The 18,922-nt window shown below is 35.0% G+C and overlaps 2 protein-coding genes and 1 non-coding gene across 3 annotated transcripts; 1 reads left to right on the forward strand and 2 right to left on the reverse strand.

Moving 5' to 3' along the window:
• Positions 1-1,628: 1,628 nt before the first annotated feature.
• Positions 1,629-15,983, forward strand: LOC132307042 (probable NOT transcription complex subunit VIP2). Its single transcript, XM_059804695.1, has 14 exons — positions 1,629-1,731; positions 5,622-5,765; positions 7,513-7,621; positions 7,697-7,875; positions 8,031-8,412; positions 9,451-9,660; positions 9,769-9,870; positions 13,540-13,628; positions 13,741-13,926; positions 14,554-14,979; positions 15,066-15,118; positions 15,216-15,257; positions 15,445-15,589; positions 15,702-15,983. The coding sequence occupies exons 2-14, from the start codon at positions 5,748-5,750 to the stop codon at positions 15,759-15,761; spliced, it is 2,001 nt and encodes a 666-aa protein (XP_059660678.1). The 5' UTR covers positions 1,629-1,731; positions 5,622-5,747; the 3' UTR covers positions 15,762-15,983.
• Positions 7,541-7,621, reverse strand: LOC132310952 (small nucleolar RNA snoR35). The gene has a single exon (XR_009482780.1). It is a non-coding gene; the product is annotated as a small nucleolar RNA snoR35 (small nucleolar RNA).
• Positions 15,984-16,613: 630 nt separating the features above from the next.
• LOC132309533 (receptor-like protein kinase At3g21340) lies at positions 16,614-18,019 on the reverse strand. Its single transcript, XM_059807831.1, has 2 exons — positions 17,481-18,019; positions 16,614-17,172 (listed from the first exon to the last, which is right to left on the reverse strand). The coding sequence occupies exons 1-2, from the start codon at positions 18,017-18,019 to the stop codon at positions 16,614-16,616; spliced, it is 1,098 nt and encodes a 365-aa protein (XP_059663814.1).
• Between the last annotated feature and the right edge of the window lie 903 nt (positions 18,020-18,922).

Raw genomic sequence — 18,922 nt, forward strand, 5'->3', positions numbered from 1 at the left:
GTACCGCGCCACACTGAATTGCTAACAGTATTTCCAATAAATATATAAAAATAAATTCTAATAAATTATCAAAAATACCAGAAAAATATCAGAAAATTCCAAAAAAATTAAGAAAAATTCTAGAAATTTTAGAAACACTAATTAACCCCTCTTGGGTCCAAATCCAGCCTATCTGTTGATGTAAACAAAATATACAACACATATATACAACAATAAAAATCTAAAAATCAAAAAAAATAAAATAATAATTCATATTTTAAATATTCCGTTCTAACCATCATTTAATCAATAAATTTAACCTTAGATTTTGATACTCAATGTGAAATCTTTACGAGTTATAAGAAAAAAGTTAGAGAATAACTCGTCTGAAGGTTTCGAAACGAAACCGACGCTTCAAGCCTTGATTGTTTTTTCCAATTCTGGCATCCTCTTTCTCAGATTTGGCATCCTCTTTGTCAGCCCTCTCTTCTTCTTTCTCCACCTCTCTTATTTTTCTAACCTCTCTTCTTCTTTCTCCACCTCTCTTATTTTTCTAACGTGACAAATTTTTATCGATAAAACCTTTAAATGTATATTTATGCACATTAATACCTAATCTTATTCCAATAATGACTATTAAATAAAAGGAAACTAATAATCATTAACTAATATATATATCTAGACACACATATCCTATATAATATATTTATGCATATTACATTCCATAATTAATTATTAATTAATTAAATCAAATATACCTATATATATATCCATAAATATATATATATATATCTACATATATAGTCTTCCATAATACTTGTTAATTAATTATATTTATATATAATTAAATATATATTTATAATTATACAAAAAATGATAATTTAAATAATCATAAAACCACGGGCTTTATTAATTAACCCAATAAGGCTTCATTCAAGCCCAAAACCATATCATTTGATCCAACTTTCCTTAAACCCAATCTAATTAATTTAAATAAATAAAATAAATAAATAAACACTTAAATTAAAAAAAACTAAATACACTAAGCACATAAACAAAACAATAAATTACAACCAAGTCAAATCATACCAATAAAATCAACACGCCAACAATTCAATCAATAATTAAGCACACATACAACAATCATCATATCAATAATTCACGAAATATAAATAAAATAAAATAATTAATCTAAGCACTCAATAAAACAAATCAATTAAAAATTAAAATAGATGCAATTAATTCAAATTGAATCAAATAAATTATTTAAAAATAAAATAAAAGTAATTAATTCTAATTAATAAATCATTTAAAATATCGGGGTATTACATGAGGCCAATTACTTTATATGATTTAAAGTGTTGAATTTTTTTTATAAAAAATACACCCTATTGATGTAACAAAAATGAAAATGTTAAGATGAATGGCAGGGTAACTATTATGATACCAAAATAACCATAAATATATAAAAAGTTGGAATTTAAATTTTAAGCTCGAGGTTGCCAAAAGTCCAATTCAAGTCCGGTCCAAATTAAGAATATTACCGCCCGTTAAAAATCGGATTGGGTTCGGTTAATATTCGGGTCAGCCCGCCCAGTTTACACCCTATTTGAAATCCTTGCATAATATTGGCCCCCTCTCTGTCTCTGATTCTCTCTCTCTCTCTCTCTTCTCTTTCTCTCTCCGACTCTCATCACAAACAGATCAGTAGCTCTTCTATCCTTTACCGGATCCACCTCATCCTGCTCTCCGGTAAGCACATCCCATCTCTGTCTATCCATAGACACCTATATCTATATATCGCCTTCTCTTTCGTCTCTCCAGAGAGATAACACAATCAATAAAGTTAGATTCTAGGGTTTTGAAAGGTTGGAGGGTTAGTGTCTAGGGTCTGGGGCGCATAGGAGGACCTTGCCTTAGTTTCGATATCGCATCTCGATATATAGATTAGGTGAATTTTATTAGTTGTGGCATTTCTCAGTGAAACTTTTCGAAGAACTACACTTCTTTTTTTGGTAGCTTTACTGTTCTATGCATAATGCTGAAACATTTAAATTTTATTAGGTTCTATTTTATATATCTCACATTGTGTTAGTACATTCAAAGTAACCGCCCAAAAGTTGTTGATGATACTGATTTTTTGTTAATTTAATTTAATTTTTTTTCCATTTTCTGAATGTTGGTGTCTCTGCTATACAAGGAGTGAGAAATTGTTTTATGGTTCTCAGACTGAGTTTTCGGGAATGGACTTCGTAGTTGCATTTATATACAATTTAAATGATTTGGTGGTTGACAACATTCTTTGGTTGTGCAAATGTGGGGCAAAAACTGACTAGTTAAATTTTAGTATTGCCCAATGTAGATGCATATAGCATTTGAGGTATGTGTAGTGCATTAATAATGCGTGTGCTGAAATATATTTAATACCAATATTGTGGCATGGCGAGCAGATTTGATCTAATTAGCAATTTCTTGGATTGTTGTGGTCTGTATCAGGTGGCACTTCAATGATGGTCTCTAAATTTAGTTATGTTATATATACAAGTTTCTGTAATTATCATATCTTATAATGATAAATTGGTTACAGTTTTTGTTCCTCTACAAAGATGTTTCAATTTTACTTTAGGTTTTCAAGGCAATAGTAATCCTATCAGTCTAAATCTAAATTTGGTCCACTAGCTGTGTCTAGCCCTCAAATGCTAATGCTCTGGTTATAGCGGTTATGATTCATGTTTTAATTTTTACTTCCTTGTATGCTCTTCAGTTGCCATATAACACCTATGTCCTGCCTTCGTGAAACATTCTCTGGTTTAAATAGTTGCTGCAAATTTTTTAAGGATTTTCCGTTCAGCTTGTCCAAGGACAGCTGAAGTTGAAATCAAGGCTACGAAAAGAGTCTTTATTTGTAAAATGTGAGATGGCATATGTGGGTGTGTGATGCATGCTTCTGACATGTAACTTATAAAGAAGTAAATATGAATATGATTAGGGTTTATCACCTTATCAGTTGTGTCCTGAGATGAATGCTATGTCACTTTGTTGTAAACTTAAGGTTTTTATTGTATTAAGAATTCTCGGATAAGGATATAAAACTTCCGCCTCTATAGAGGGTTTCTTTTTTCTCCTCCCCTGAAAGCATGAGGCATGAACCTCTTGTAACGAAACATGGATGATATAGACACGGGAGAAGGAGGCAACATGACACAGAGATGTTGACATTGTAAATCTTAATAACTAGGATATGGAGACGATGAGAACAAAAAAAGAAAAGAAAAGGAAGATATATATATGTATGTATATTTTTATATAATTTTAGCTCATGAGAAATGAATATATTTGAGTGGAATGTGAAATTTGTAACTTGCAAATCATATAATTATAATCACTAGTGTTGCATAGAAAAGACATGACAAGAACGCCGCATAAATCTGTTTATGTGTTTTTGAGTATGAATGTAGAAATGTACATGTATATATGTACACATAATTCGATAACTCCTCTTGTACTCTCTTGCCCACTCCTCCAATAGAACCTTCCTACTTTTGTTTTTCAAACGTGTCAAATTTTATATAAATTTTAATTAAGTCTTCAATTTGAATTTTGTTACAATTATACTTTTTTTTCTATGCTAAAAATAAAGTCTTCTCCAATATTCAGGATTCATTAACCACATTTTAGCACACATTCAAGAAGTGTCAACCATTTCTTTGAACTCGAGAATTTTGTTTATAAAAGAAACATCCAAGATGTGTCAAACACGTGTCCGAGAAGTGATGGTGTCTGATATTGACACAGCTGCTTGTTCTTCTTAATGCTTCTTAAACCTCTTTCTATTAGGGTTTTAAATTTTAGCTTTGAACAAACTTGTTAGCTAGTAACGTAGTTCTACCTTGTGGAATTGCATTGAGTTTTGAACTAAGTAATTTGAAGATAGAAAGTATTTTTTTCTCTCTTTCCTGACAATGGGTTACGGTGTAGTAATTCATAGGAAAGTAGTTTTTGGAAGTTCATATGATTGCATGCAATTGGGATGTTTGACGCTATATCTGTACTCGTTTTTTTTTTCTTTTTTTCTTTTTTTCTTTCTTTCTTGAGGCTCACTCAAAGATAGGTCCTCTTTCTTTACGATTAAATATAATTTTAGGGCATGGTGATTCCTTGTGGACAAGGCTTAGCATTTCACTTAATCTTTCAATTGATTACAGGCTGGAAATATGCATATTGTTTTTCAAGCAATTCTGTTTCTCCCTGGCATGTGTCAACCATTCTGGATGGCATGATTTAATTTGGGGAAAAAAAGAAGAAGAAAGGATTCTATATATATACATATATGTATATATACACAAGAAGTGGTTCACACTCTTTTAGTGGAAAGTAACAAGTAATATATCTCTTGATGTATCGTATGCAAGAGAAGAGATGATGTATGTTATTTTAGGGGGAAGTATGATTAACACTGCAACTAAGGAAGGTATGCTCTGTCACTGACCGAGTCGAACCCAACTTGGCCTCCAACCCAAGTTACCCAAGCTTGAGCTGAAGTTGATGGGCTTAGGTTTTTCAAAGAATGTATGGATCAGCTGGACGCTATCGGGTTGGGTCAACTGTCCATTCCATCATTATCATTGAGGTGATTGTCTGTAACTTTTAACAAGGATAACTTAATCCATCTCTGGAATAAGCAATAGAAATAAAGAAAACAAAAGAAACAAGACCAAATACATAATGTTTAAGATAAGGAAAAAAGCTATAGAAATTTAAGCACAAAACCCCATATAGCTGCGACAGATGCACTTATAAAAAAATATAGCTGCCACAGATGTAGAGTTACAAACCACTATGCAAAATTGAATATTCTGAGCATCTTGTATGTGTGTGTGTGTGTGAGAGAGAGGGAGATATATAACCCAATCTATTTGTGTGAGAGAAGGTCAGTGGTTGGGGCATCAATTCAGTGCGACTGTGCGAGATCAGTGGGCATGGTGTTGCTTGTGATGGAGGGAGACTGGAGGTTTGCAGTGGGGCTTGCAATGGTGCTTATTTGTGTTGGGTAGGAGAGCAATGACCCAAATGAAACAACCAACTAGGGTTCCATACATTTAGTAAAACCATCATCTATCTAAGAAAAATAAATTTAATTGCAGTATATATGAGCTGCTGTATCAAGGTATAAGAATAGCTGACCAAACCCGTTTAAATTTTGGTTTGGGTTCGGATTGGTTCCATTTGAATCAAATTGAGTTGCATCCAAGTTTGAGGCATGTTATTTGAATTTGAAAATGTGTTGGAGATTTGAACATGTTGGATCTTGTAATATTGGCTGATAGAATGATGAATTCAAGCATGGACTAGGTTAGGTACTTATAGGGTATATGCAAAGTCTAAGTATCATTATTTGCGTCTTAAGTACTATTGAGTAGTTGTGGATGGATCCTGGCAGTTGGTTTTCTGCTTGACTTGTCGCTTGCATTCTACCGCTTTTCTGTGTTTAAATTTGTTGATTGTGGAAATTTTATTCCCTGATTGCTATCTTGCTCCTGTTTATTTCTGCATGTGAACTTGTGCATGGATTTGTTTCAGTGTTTATTTATATTATTAATTGGCTCCTTCAATAATGTTTTCTTCTTCTTCTTCTTCTTCAGATTACTTAGTTACACACACAGGAAAAGCTTCAAAATCCTGAAATCATCTGCCAATCCACCCTGAAGACAACAAAATTTGCTGTTTGGGAAGAAAAGCTTTCCTGCATGACCTTTTGACATTTTGCAATGTCAGGGTTACTTAATGTATTGTTTCTACTTTACATAACCCATTTAAATTTTTTATTTTTATTTTTTTTTATGTCCAATAATGTTCGATTCTTGGTCTTGTAGTTGTTGGATCATCTCGATGTTCTTTTTGTTGAATGACTTAGCACAAATTGGTGCATTGTTCAATAATCATTGGATTCGTTCTCTTTTTTCTTTACTTTTCTTTTTCTTCTCCCCCTCTTTTGTTTTCTAAATGTGAAGGAAATATGTGATGTATGTTTATGCATCTTCTTCCTCTAGCCTTTGAAGCTTTGAATTTTAATAATTTTTTAGCTTCCCATACAATCGGGCATTCTTTGTTGCTACAATGTCATGACCATAGTAGTATCTTTGATTTTGGAATTATGCAACCATTGAATTGATTTGGAATTCAAAATTAAATTGGGAATAACATGAATAATGGGAAGAGAAGAAGCTCATGGTCACTTGGCAATTGGGGTCTTCTATATAATCTGGGAAGTTTTCGTAATATTAGTAATTTTGTGTATAGTTTCAGTATTATTGAAAATTAAAGGCATTACCTTTTATGTATATTTGGCTGAATTGGTTATAATATCCAAATTTTATTGCTAAAGATATGAATAATGACATTTCTTTTACGAGTTAAATGCATACCATAATTTACGTCAGTTGTCTTTAGTGTTTTAATGTGTCAGTTGTCTTTTGTAAGTAACAATGTGTTAATAGAGGAACGGAACTCCAAGTACATTAGAGGAGCAAACTCTTTCCCATTAAATAGCTTGGGTAAGGTATCCCAATCCTTCACAATTTTATGGACCTGGTATCTTGTAAGAAATCTCAAATACAAGACAGCCAAGGGGTTATTAAACTCTTTCCTATTTTCGCTTGATGCTACTTTCCTTTCACATCATCAGATATATAGAGAACAACAAATTTTCCACATCATCGGCATCATCTGTATTCTTAAGACTTCTAGCCTAAATAATCATTCAGTAAAGGTTGAGACCAATCAAAATGCTGCAGGAGGTGCTTTTGCACATAAAAAATGATTAGGGATCACCAACTTCTATTGTAGGAGGTAACTACTTTTCAGAACTCCTAAATTGGTTGAGAAAGCAACATGAGATTTTAAATTCAAGTGGGAGGAAGTAGTCTAAAGCAATGCCTCGAGGTACCTATTTAGGTATATTATTGAGAGCAAAATTAATTTTTGTTAACCTTTGATTTATACCCATGCTTATTCAATCAAGCAAAAAAATGAGAGAGCTCTGCTAGTGGGTTCTTCAAATATTGTAGCTTCTAATTCCACGAGAGACGCATGAAGACGAAGTGCCATATACATCCCCTGTTAACACGTCACATTGCCTTATGATTGCTTATTTGATTACAGAAGTCTCTAATATGTGTGGTCATACATTTCATGAGGAACGTTTCTACTGAACACCTTGTTTGTGATTGCTATCTAGGAGGTTACAGCGATTATAAAGGGGACCAGATTATGCCATTAGAGATGCATATAAACATCATGACATTTGCTTGCTTATTTCCCTTTTGAAATTTGACTAATTATTGCATCATCTGTTTTCAACACTGGTCTGCATTTTTTTTATATGTTAATTGTTTGATCTAAGTTTGGTTTTTGTGATGGCTTCCTGCCACTCAAATACTTATAGCGTTGGTGATATGAGTTAACTGTCTTATGTGCAATTATGAGGTTTGTTTAATTTGGTTCTTGCAAAATTTATAATACTTGTGGCTGCAGTCATCTTTGAACGGATCATCTTCAAATCTTCCTGACAGCACTGGGCGATCTTTTGCTACATCTTTCTCTGCTCAATCTGGTGCCGCCTCCCCAGTTTTTAATCACAGTGGTGAGTTGATTTTACCAGAGTATTATTATCTATTTTCTTTGAAATATTATATAATACCAAAAGTTCCTTTTACAGGAACCATTCAAGGGCTGCATAACATTAATGGAGGCTTTAATGTTCCCAACATGCCGGGCACACTTGCATCTAGAAATTCAACAGTAAATAATGTTCATTCAAGTGGGCTTCAACAACCTACTGGAAGCCTTTCTAGCGGACGATTTGCATCAAACAACCTCCCTGTTGCTCTTTCTCAGGTGTCTGCATATGTTAAACACATTATATGAAATAATTGTTACTTTAAGTGTGACTACAGTATTGACTTTTAATTAGAAGGCGTATCAAAAATATATGTTTGTTTATTTTTCTTGTTCTGAACTGTCTCTATTTTGACCCCCTTTTTGGATTGCAGATGTCTCATGGTAGCTCACATGGTCACTCAGGGGTGACAAATAGAGGTGGTATGAGTGTTGTTGGAAACCCTGGATATAGTAGTAGCACAAATGGAGCTGGTGGTTCTATTCCTGGGATTCTCCCAACCTCTGCAGCAATTGGTAACCGGAGCACTGTTACAGGACTGGGAGTGTCTCCAATTATTGGTAATTCTGGTCCTCGGATTGCAAGCTCAGTGGGAAACATAGTTGGCGGGGGCAACATTGGGAGGACTATAAGTTCTGGTGGAGGATTAAATGTGCCTGGTCTTGCTTCTCGCCTAAATCTTATTTCCAATAGTGGTTCTGGAAATTTAGGTGTGCAAGGTCCAAATAGATTAATGAGTGGTGTCCTTCAACAAGGTATTTTATGCTTCACTGCTGACTATTTGTTGTTTAAAAGAATTTTGTTTTGTCACTACTACCTCATCTATGACAGTATGTACCATGTTACTTACAAATTCTTCCCTAGAAGAGTATTTTTTTCGTTCATTGGATTTCTTTTTGACATGATTTAGTATGGTAAGCTGAATTTCTTCTGGAACAACAATATATTCCAATGTGAGAGAATTTGTATACCTTAAACACCTTTCGAAGTGTTTCATCTCTCAAAGCAGAATTTGAGAAATGTATCCTGGATGCTGGTGCATGAAACACAATTTAAAAATTTTGGTCATCACTTGGCCTTACTGTATAATATTTGAGATATTGCCTTTTTCTTATTCCTATTTGGTGCTGAATGATCCAAAAGCTTATGCTTTGAGCATATTGGCGTGATAGTTGAATGCAGAGAAGTTTCTGTATGCAAGAATGAGTATTTCCATGAAGAGTCGTCATTCAATATATATTAGTTAAGCTGCGGGGTAGGATAAAAGGTCTTGGAAGATGATAAAGCCTAACACTTTACTGCCACTTGCTCTTCGATTATTTGATTGCTATCTAATGCCTCTGGTTTCCTTTCACTGTCTATAAGTTACTGTAATTCTGATATAATTGAAATGGCTGTATTTTCTAACAATAGAAGCTTGTAATTAACATCGGATATATCCAGCATCAGTCAAGTCGGGCAAGATTTTTATGCTGTGGGAATTGAGAGACCTGAGTGTTATTTCTATTGCCCTTGGCCTTTAAAGGTGATTCTAGATGATCCTTCTTGTGTGGTTTCCACCCTCCTATGAACTACAGTTTGGGGATACATGTTCCCTTCAGCTGCTACCTGTCCCCTTTATTCCTGTTATTGACATTCATGCCGAGGAAATTCGCGTTCCTCAACTAGTTACGCCTGTTCAATTGCATGGAATTCTTATTGTTTTCTTTGTAAAGCTGAAGATGAATTATGCATGATGTATTTATAGATAAGTCGATGCTTCTGCTGTGATATATGACATTTTCTGGATTCAGCTACTCCGCAGATGATTTCTATGCTTGGAAATTCGTATCCTACTGCTGGTGGTCCCCTATCTCAAAGCCATGTTCAAGCTGTGAATAATCTTAGCTCTTTAGGAATGTTGAATGATGTAAATTCCAGTGACGGTTCCCCTTTTGACATGAATGATTTCCCTCAGTTGACCAGCCGTCCCAATTCTGCTGGTGGGCATCAAGGACAATTTGGTAATTGAAGTTTCTGCTTTTGCTTTTGCTTTTGCTTTTGCTTTCAGACACTTCTCTTTGGGTGCTGACCCCTGCAATTAGACGATTATCTAAACCAAAAGATTTCAGGTTCACAGCGAAAACAAGGTCTTGGTGTTAGTCCTATTGTTCAACAAAATCAAGAGTTCAGCATCCAAAATGAAGATTTTCCGGCTCTACCAGGATTTAAAGGTGCTCTTTCTCACACACTCATATATTGACCTAGTTTATGTTATAATGCAAATTGCGCAATCTAAGTGAAATATTGGATGCAACTTATTTCTGTAAGACAGTCTTATTATGATAATCTTTTGATGTCTGATGGTTGAAGTGGCTAATAGTCTGAAAGAACATTTCTTATTATATCCTTTATTTGCAGTGGCACATGAACTGGTTCTATTGTTAAGCATCGTTTTTCATTTTACGAAGATTTTGGGGTATTAGGAAACATATGTGTGATTATTGTGCTTGGTAGTTGGGTGTAGATATATGGTTTTTATTATTATTGCCTTTTGTTCTCCTTTTCTCCTACGACGAGTAATAATACTTTAAATCATTATATGCAGAATTTTATAATTGCACAGAATACATCTTAAATCATTATATGCAGAATTTTATAATTGCACAGAATATATCTTAAAAGCTTACAAGAACTGTGTAACATCTGTACTCTGCAAGAATACAATTTTGAAATCTCTCAAGACCGAAAGCTGGCAGCTTGAAATGCTTCATTGAATGTGAACACAAGAAAGAAACTCATGAGACGTGTCTGCTGAACATCCAAGGAAAATTTGAGCCGTTTGAGTTTCCTGTTTTCACCACCTAAAAGAAGCATCCTTCTAAGATGTTGTGTACATCTTTTGTTCTTAATAATGTTTCATGTTTCTCATTTATTATCAATGAGAAAAATTGTGTTGTTTCTCCTTCCATGCATAGTTTTCCAAGTATCAACTCCAAAGCCAAGGATGGCATTTCACCTTAAAACAAACCTGAAGAAAATAGGAGAATTTGTTTTGCAGAATGAGGTGATTTATTGACTGATTTTTTTTTAAACCACATAAATAATTTTTTAAATTTCCCATAGTATGAGCAATTAGATCTGCCACAAATATTTGTTATTTAGACTATAGGTGTTAGGGTTACCCCATCTTCTCAATCCCTCTATGCTCTATCTTCCATTTTGCCCAGACACGCTGATTTCTCTTTTATCTTCTTAAAGAATAGCTTTCCGTGTTAAAGTAACTTCTCTGCTCTCAAGAATCTACCAGAAGATATAAGCAGGTGATGAGCCTTGGAATTCTAATCAGTGTTATCTTCTCCCTTTTGGAGGATAGTTTTGCTTTTATGCAGCCAGCTCCAACTACATCATTTAAGTACTGACATATGAACCACTGTATACTTGTGTAGCACCACTGGAAGATGCTAAGATACATTGTTCTTGAGGTTTCTTACTGTACATTTCTAGTCTACAACTAACAGGCATCTGAGATGCACTATAAATAGAAATGTAAACACTATTTTTTTTTTTTTCTCCTGAATGTGCTGTTTAAGTTGCTGTAGTTCTGAAGGTTTCAAATGTGTAGCCTTACCTGACTTTTAGGGAAGTTTTTCTTGACTTGTAGGATACTACTCGGTTACAATCCTTTAAAATTTCAGCTCCACCATGAAATGGGGCTTGCAAGGGGCCTCCAACATATATATTTTTTTACGGGCTGTTATTTGAAAGAAGTCTCGAGTATTTTTTTTTTTTTTTTTTTTCGCCCAGAAGTCTTGAGAGTTGAGACAGTAATTATGTGAGCTAATAAACAAGCTACATTTCTTGCTACTTTCAAAAATTAATAATATTTTTAATTTATAAAGTTCTGAGAAACTAACTTGATTACATGCAGAAAAATGATATTGCTTACTAATTTTCCATTTAAATGCCATGTCATTACATCACAGGTGGATGTTTATTAGTTGCTGGAGTTGCATGTCTCAGGGGGAGTATAAAGATATTAACTTTAGGTCTGCATGGCGTGCCAGCCCTCTGAGTATTAGTGTAATGAAAGGGAGTCAAATGACATTAATTATTATGGATAAGGAGTTTTTATTTAATTAGTGGATGTGTTTGCTTTGAGACATTGGGTGGACTCTTGGTTTGGAGAATTTGAACTTCCTCCTTTTTATTGTTATTTTTTTTTTTCTCAAATTTTATTTCACTCAAACTAAATCTAAGACGCATAGATATGGACACAAGAAACGGATACGATACAACATGGACACGCTCTTAAAAATTAAGATACTAACGTGTCAAGAACACAATATTGAAATATAGTCTTATATAAAATATCTATTATAACTATAATTTTCCATGGCACAAGATAAAAGGCATAACAGGATAGACATATTTATGTGTGTATGTTTTATTTTTTATTTTATTTTTTGTGTATATGCATATTTATGCATAATTTGATGACTCCTCTCATACTTCCGTGCTCACTCTTTCAAAGAAATTTCCTTTTATTTTTAATATATGGTCAAACTTTATATAAATTTGATAAAAATGTATACTTTGATTTTTCTAACAGTATTACTTTTTTTCTATGTTAAAGGAAAGTATTATATGATGGCCACGGTTATTGATCACATGTTCAAGAAGTGTGGGCCACGTGTCTGAAATTAAGGATTTTATTTTTAAATTATGGACATCTCCAAAATGTGCTGTTGTAGAAGTGTCTGAGAATTGTTGTTGTTTGAGACTTGTCCGACCTGTACAGTTATTTCTTAGAAGTACCTGGTCCGGATTTAATGTCATTGTGACCTTAGTGGTATGAATTTGTTGGCATTGCCTCTTTATGCTATTTTTGTGAGCTTAGGGAAAGACAGGACTGAGGGATTACTAAGAATTTAATGTTTAACATGGTAAAGGAAATGGTGAGAGTTATTAGTTGATATCATAATTAATTTTAGAATTTTATCAAAGTTTCTGATACTGCCCAGACATGTGGTTCTGGGAATTGTTAGTTGATGAGTTGGTAGGAATTCATGTTACCAAAAAAGAGAGACTAAAGCAAGTGTTTTATTCAGCTCAACCTATAACAATCCGTAGTTGCTTGCTGCTTGTATTGGCTTTTATCATCTTAATAATGTTATTCTTTGACTTCTTGATTGATCTGCGTAGGAATTCATGACATTCCGTAGTTGCTTGCTGCTTGTATTGGCTTTTATCATCATAATAATGTTATTCTTTGACTTCTTGATTGATCTGCGTAGGAATTCATGTCACCAAAGAAGAGAGACTAAAGCAAGTGTTTTATTCAGCTCAACCTATAACAATCTGTAGTTGCTTGCTGCTTGTATAGGCTTTTATCATCATAATAATGTTATTCTTTGACTTCTTGATTGATCTGCTCATTTGTTCAAAGTAGCACAATTCAGATATATGTAGCTTTCAAATATCAGGTTTTGAAGTTCTACCTGATCGAACTTGTCCTTTTGTTTCTTAACCCATTCTTGCTCAATTATCCATGTCAAGGTTGATTGATGCAATTATCTCATGACATTAGGAGAAGATGGCTATGGGAAGTGTTTATTTGTATAGTTGCAACCAAAATTGTCTCGTCATATGGCTAGTTGCTCTGGATGTAAAAGCATTCATGTTGCTGTATCTTGGTTCAACTTCTGGGTATATGATAAGCATGTTTGTCGCAGTTTCTGACGTGCATGAATTCTATGTTTTATATCTTGTGGTATATACTGTGATGGAAAGTTTTTTGACAGGATCAATGCATCTTATGGCTTATATTATTCTTTGGGGACATCTTCGTTAACTGCTTTTGTAACCACATATTATTGACAATGCAATTAGATTTTTCGCAGGTGGGAATGCTGATTATGCCATGGATTTGCACCAGAAAGAACAACTTCATGACAGTGCTGTATCTATGATGCAGTCTCAGCAATTCCCTGTAAGTTTAACTTGTGAAAGATTTAATCATTCATGGATATTACAATCTGCAGTGTCATCAGATGCTTCATGCTCTTCAGTTTACCCTTAATCTTGGATGTTTCAATCTGCAGATGGGGAGGTCTTCTGGATTCAACTTTGGAGGAACATATTCATCTCACCGTCCCCAGCAGCAACAGCAACATGTGCAATCTGTCAGTGGTAGTGGCTTATCCTTTTCAAATGTCAACAATCAGGATTTGCTTCATTTACACGGCTCAGATATATTTCCGTCGTCGCATTCAACCTATCACTCGCAGGTGTGTTAATATGGTGCTTCAGATGGTTGATTGCAATATTACTTAGGGTTGCATGGATACCACAAAGAAATAAGATTTCCTTTTACTTGGCATTTAAGGGTAAAAAATTATGTCTCTTTTTTTGTCTTTTCTCGATGTCGGTTTTACCAAACTGAAAGACCACCCCTGCCCTTCACCCCAGCACAGGAAAGCTTCAGAACTCCTGTACTGGCAGTTCTCCAGTGCCTGCCCCACATGGTCACCAGAGCTTATTCATTGAATTAGAAAATGATTTTTAACTCCTTTTTTATTTTTATTTTTATTTTATTTTTTATTTTTTTTACGTAGATTTTTTACTATTAAACTAGCATCCTGAATAGCACAAATTTCCCGCTTTTTATAAGCAGAATAACCTTATTTTAAATACCATGGAAGCGTTGGAAGGTGGATTACACTGATTTGAGTTGCTACATTGAACCTCATGATTAAGATTTTTTCCGTAAATATTAAAATTCAATTTCTTTTTTCTTTGATGCGAATTGATTTGGTGTTCATCTTACGTGTCATTGTCATGTTGTCCATGGAAAATCATGAATTCTAGATCAGTATGGTTTAACATCTTGATTATCTTGTTTCATATTGTTACAGAATAGTGGACCGCCTGGCATAGGATTAAGACCTCTTAACTCTCAGAATACGGTTTCTGGTATGGGGTCATATGACCAGCTTATGCAGCAGTATCAGCAGCAACAAAATCAATCCCAGTTTCGCCTGCAGCAAATGTCTCCTGTAAATCAATCGTATAGGGATCAGGGCATGAAGTCCATGCAGGCTGCACAAGCTGCTCCTGACCGATTTGGTTTGCTTGGTTTGCTAAGCATAATAAGGATGAGCGATCCTGATTTGACATCCCTTGCACTTGGAATTGATCTCACGACGCTTGGGTTAAACTTAAACTCAACAGAAAATCTCCACAAGACTTTTGGTTCCCCATGGTCTGATGAGCCTGCCAAGGGTGACCCAGAGTTTACCGTGCCACAATGTTATTATGCTAAACAACCACCTGCTCTGAATGTGAGCTGCTCTGCATTCTTGTTTTTAGTTTCTATGTCGTTGGCCAATTGCTTTTCTTGCTTATATATTTGTTGAGGTGGCTGCAGCAAGCTTATTTCTCGAAGTTCCCTTTGGACACATTGTTTTATATTTTCTACAGGTACGTCTCTTGATTAGGTCACTGTAAATCTTTCTTTCTGAATCTGAATCTTATGATTGTAATTTTACTACAATATTTTGTTCTTGTTCTTGTGCAGCATGCCAAAAGATGAAGCCCAGTTATATGCTGCGAATGAACTGTATGTTCTCTTGACCATTTGTGTTTCGTGTTTTTGTATTTCCTTTTTATGCTGCATGTGTACTAGTTCAACTGTGTTTCTTTTTGGTATTTTATTTGTTCTTGAAGTGTTTTACCTCCTGCAGTTCATACTTACTGGTCGTGGGTTGCAATTTTGCTAATAGCAGTGTAACACCTATTGTTTGCAGGTATACCAGAGGTTGGTTCTATCACAGAGAGCTCCGAGTGTGGTTGATGAAGGTTCCCAACATGGAGCCACTCGTTAAGACGAACTCATATGAGAGAGGATCTTATATCTGTTACGATCCAAACACTTGGGAAACAATCCGCAAGGTTTGGATTTATTAACACCTGTTCAGTTCCTTCATTATCATATTTCCCACTTAAAGGTTTGTTGTAGTTGTTGAATTATAGCTGCTGAATGGAGTACACAACTTTTCTGCAGGATAATTTTGTTCTCCACTATGACATGTTGGAGAAAATTCCGGCTCTACCTCAACATTAGCAAAGATTCCCAGTTTACAATGTAAAGTTTCAGTTTATCTCCTTTTTTAGAAGATAAATAGTCTGCTTTAGTGTTCCTTCTTCAGCTATTGTAAGCAATTGTTGCATCAATTTTTTCCAGTTATATTAGCCATTCTAGTCTCCCATCTCTTTTATATGGAACAAAAAGTATAAAACATTACAAATAATTAATGGATTAGCCGCTGCATCTTTTTATGAAAAAGCTAGATTTTTGAGTTAATAGCTCTCAGGCAGTTACCCATGTCAAAAGAGTGAAGTCTGTAGCCATCTAATATAGAACAGGTCCTATATCTTTAGTTAAAGATAAAATGGTGTTAAATGATTGCTATTAGGGTGCATTTTGCATGATATGAAGAAAACGCTATGCAGCTTTCGAGATTTTTGTTCGTGGTGCATAATATTTTAGATTGAAATTTTGCTGGTTTTCTTCTTGCTAGAATTATTGATTATTGACTGAAAGCTTAAAATGTGCAGGGAAAGAAAGATCACTTTGATTGTTTGAGGAGTTAGTTTAGTTGTTTGCGATGACCAATTATCATTTTTGCACATCCCTTTCATATGGTCAGTTGTAAATTTTTGTAGAAGTCCTACCACGGAACTGTTAGTTGGAATTAATAGATAATATTCATACCGAATAATAGTTTTTTCGACTCAAAACAAGAAAACTGCCTTTTGTTCATGTTGCTGTTGTAAAGGCTGTGTTTCAAAACTGAAGTACATTGTCTAGGCCTCTACATTACATTAAGTAAAACAGCAGTAATAGGAATGGGAACATTATTATCTCTGTGCCAAAAACATTTAGCTGTCCCATACTACCTTAAGAGTGTAACGTTTATCCCAACAACATAGAAAGCCCAAACACATGAAGAAAAGCTAGAACCATGAAAGGATAGTGATGAGCAAGTTCAGCTCTTGACAACTCCATTGAAGTGAAAACCTCCATTGCATTGATGATGGGAGGAAATGTAGACCCTTCTGCGCGTTGTAGTGTCACATTGGCAGACCCTGCAACCGGGACTGGGTATAGCGACACAACTTGTATGGCGTCTTTGTCCATTTGGGGGACCTCAGTGAGAGCCATTTGGTGACCATTTATAGAAATCTCAATTCTCCTAACGAGTGATACTGGGGGCGATTGTTCTGGCTCCTTGAAGTAAAACACAAAGTAAGCTTGCGAGGTTTGTGGAGGAAGATCAAACCACATTGAGATTGAATTAAAACCATTTGGAGGAGAGATTCCATCTGCTACCGCCATATATGGAGGCCAATTTTCTGTACTTACAGAGGAGCCGTATGGAATTCTAACAGAAGTTACATTGTGGTAGTTGTACATTTGTTTCAGCTTCCAAATGCGGTTGAAATCTTCGTCGCCGCCAAACCTTGTTGATTTTCTGCAACACACGCATATGGTTAGACTTCTTTGATTCTTTTGATTTGATTTGATTTGATTTTTTGTTTTGGTATTTTTTTTAGTATGATTCATGGTTTGCCGTATCGGCTGCGACATATCGTTCGGTTCGTAACCCTTTTTCAAGGGTTCGATACGATTGCACACCTTCATGAACCGGCCAGTTCGGCCGGTTTACACCGATATTCGTCCGAGTCCGCGACCGCTACCGCAACTGCAACCAATACCACGATTGCGAACCATGGTATGATTCTAATCCTAGGTTAGTATTTCAACGAGTTAACAAATTACCCAACATCGCGCTCACCACCGAAGTGAATTCTGCTATGGAGATTCAGAATGGTGGTGTTCTCCATCAATTTGTAGAAATTACTGGGGAGAACTCTGGCTTGCAGAGAAGAAATGAACGGGTTATTGTTGTGAACTCGAACCAGGCATATTTTAACACTGTCCCTCCTTACCGGGTAAATCATTTCTACATAAATTGGATCTTCTGTTAAAGTGCTATTAATCGTCGTCCAATACTGACCATTGATGCGGAGATCAAAGGCTGGGGGATTTGACAGGCCATCATAGTTGCCATAGTAAAATCCAGCTCGAATTAGGTACCTTTCTCGGCCTAGCAATGGTAAATTGTAGCAACTTTCAATGCCATCAGGGAAAAATCTGAGGGTGGTCATTTCTCGAAGAGTTATGGTTGTGTTGATTTGCATGTTTTGTCCACTTTTAATGAACTTTTCATCAATTTCCCATGTGGAGTCGGAGTCTGTTGCCCCGCAGTCGATGTTTAGTAGCATCGTAAGGGATTCTGCATTAGAAACAAAAACCATAGTTGTATACGGAGTTATTCATAAGCAGCTTGACCTAGACTTTATCAAGAGTTCGGTTCAAAACGTTATATTTTCGTTTGAAGCAAACAAAGTCGGACCCAAATGAAAATGAGTCGAGTTCATCGGATTATAAGTAAGAACTTGAACTTGAACAAAAACTTCGAAAAGTTTCAAGGAGTTCTGGTCATTGTCACACATTCTTAGCACAAAAATATACCACCTTAGTGCACATATCAAGTATGCTAGTCAAGTTTAGGATTAAGGATAATTTTCATAATAATATATATATTTTTAAAAAAATTGCATGATTTGCATAAGTAATATCTGAAATTGCACAAAACGTATGATATTCTTTCCTAAATACAAGCATGTCACAATTCTCAATGAGAAGGAACATACCTTTGGAATGAGATTTTTGGAATAGAAAAGCCAATAAAACTAGTAACATCATAACCCATCTCTCCATTTTGAGAGATAGACAGAGATGAGAGGGATTCACTTTCTCTTCACATTAGCAGCATTCATGGATACTTCTTAAGTTATATAGTGCTTTCAAGTTCCAACTGTTTTTGTCAACAAGACAACCCCCTCCTCCCTTTATTTTATTATTTTTAAAAAAAGGTGATTAACCCAAAGGGATGATTTGGCTGATCATTAAATACCACATTCCCCAGTGGAATATGCCTACATGCCTAATGATCCAAAACCAGTCTCTACCATTTTACAAGAATTGTGAACAAATATGTACGTGTAAGGTTACTAGGGTCGAATTGTCCATGAATAGTTCGGACTTGGTTCAATTTAAACTCGACATCAAATTTCTACGGCTTGAAGGCGAATAACATATTGGACGGTCACCCTCTAAAATCAGCTTCGACAAACCATTAGCTGAAACAAATTGGA

This window comes from Cornus florida, unplaced genomic scaffold, assembly GCF_030987335.1.
Source record: "Cornus florida cultivar Cherokee Brave unplaced genomic scaffold, ASM3098733v1 CherokeeBrave_3.0.0_Hap2_Chr05, whole genome shotgun sequence".
Lineage (NCBI taxonomy): Eukaryota > Viridiplantae > Streptophyta > Magnoliopsida > Cornales > Cornaceae > Cornus > Cornus florida.

What these genes read in the sequence shown, in the direction of transcription:
- LOC132309533 (XM_059807831.1), bottom strand. Translation starts at nt 18,019, where the DNA reads ATGGTTTTTGTTTCTAATGCAGAATCCCTTACGATGCTACTAAACATC. An exon ending in GGTGGTGAGCGCGATGTTGG is followed by an intron (nt 17,173 to 17,480) that starts GTAATTTGTTAA and finishes CGTGTGTTGCAG; the next exon opens with AAAATCAACAAGGTTTGGCG.
- LOC132307042 (XM_059804695.1), top strand. An exon ending in AACAACCACCTGCTCTGAAT is followed by an intron (nt 14,980 to 15,065) that starts GTGAGCTGCTCT and finishes AGGTGGCTGCAG; the next exon opens with CAAGCTTATTTCTCGAAGTT. An exon ending in CTTGGGAAACAATCCGCAAG is followed by an intron (nt 15,590 to 15,701) that starts GTTTGGATTTAT and finishes ACTTTTCTGCAG; the next exon opens with GATAATTTTGTTCTCCACTA.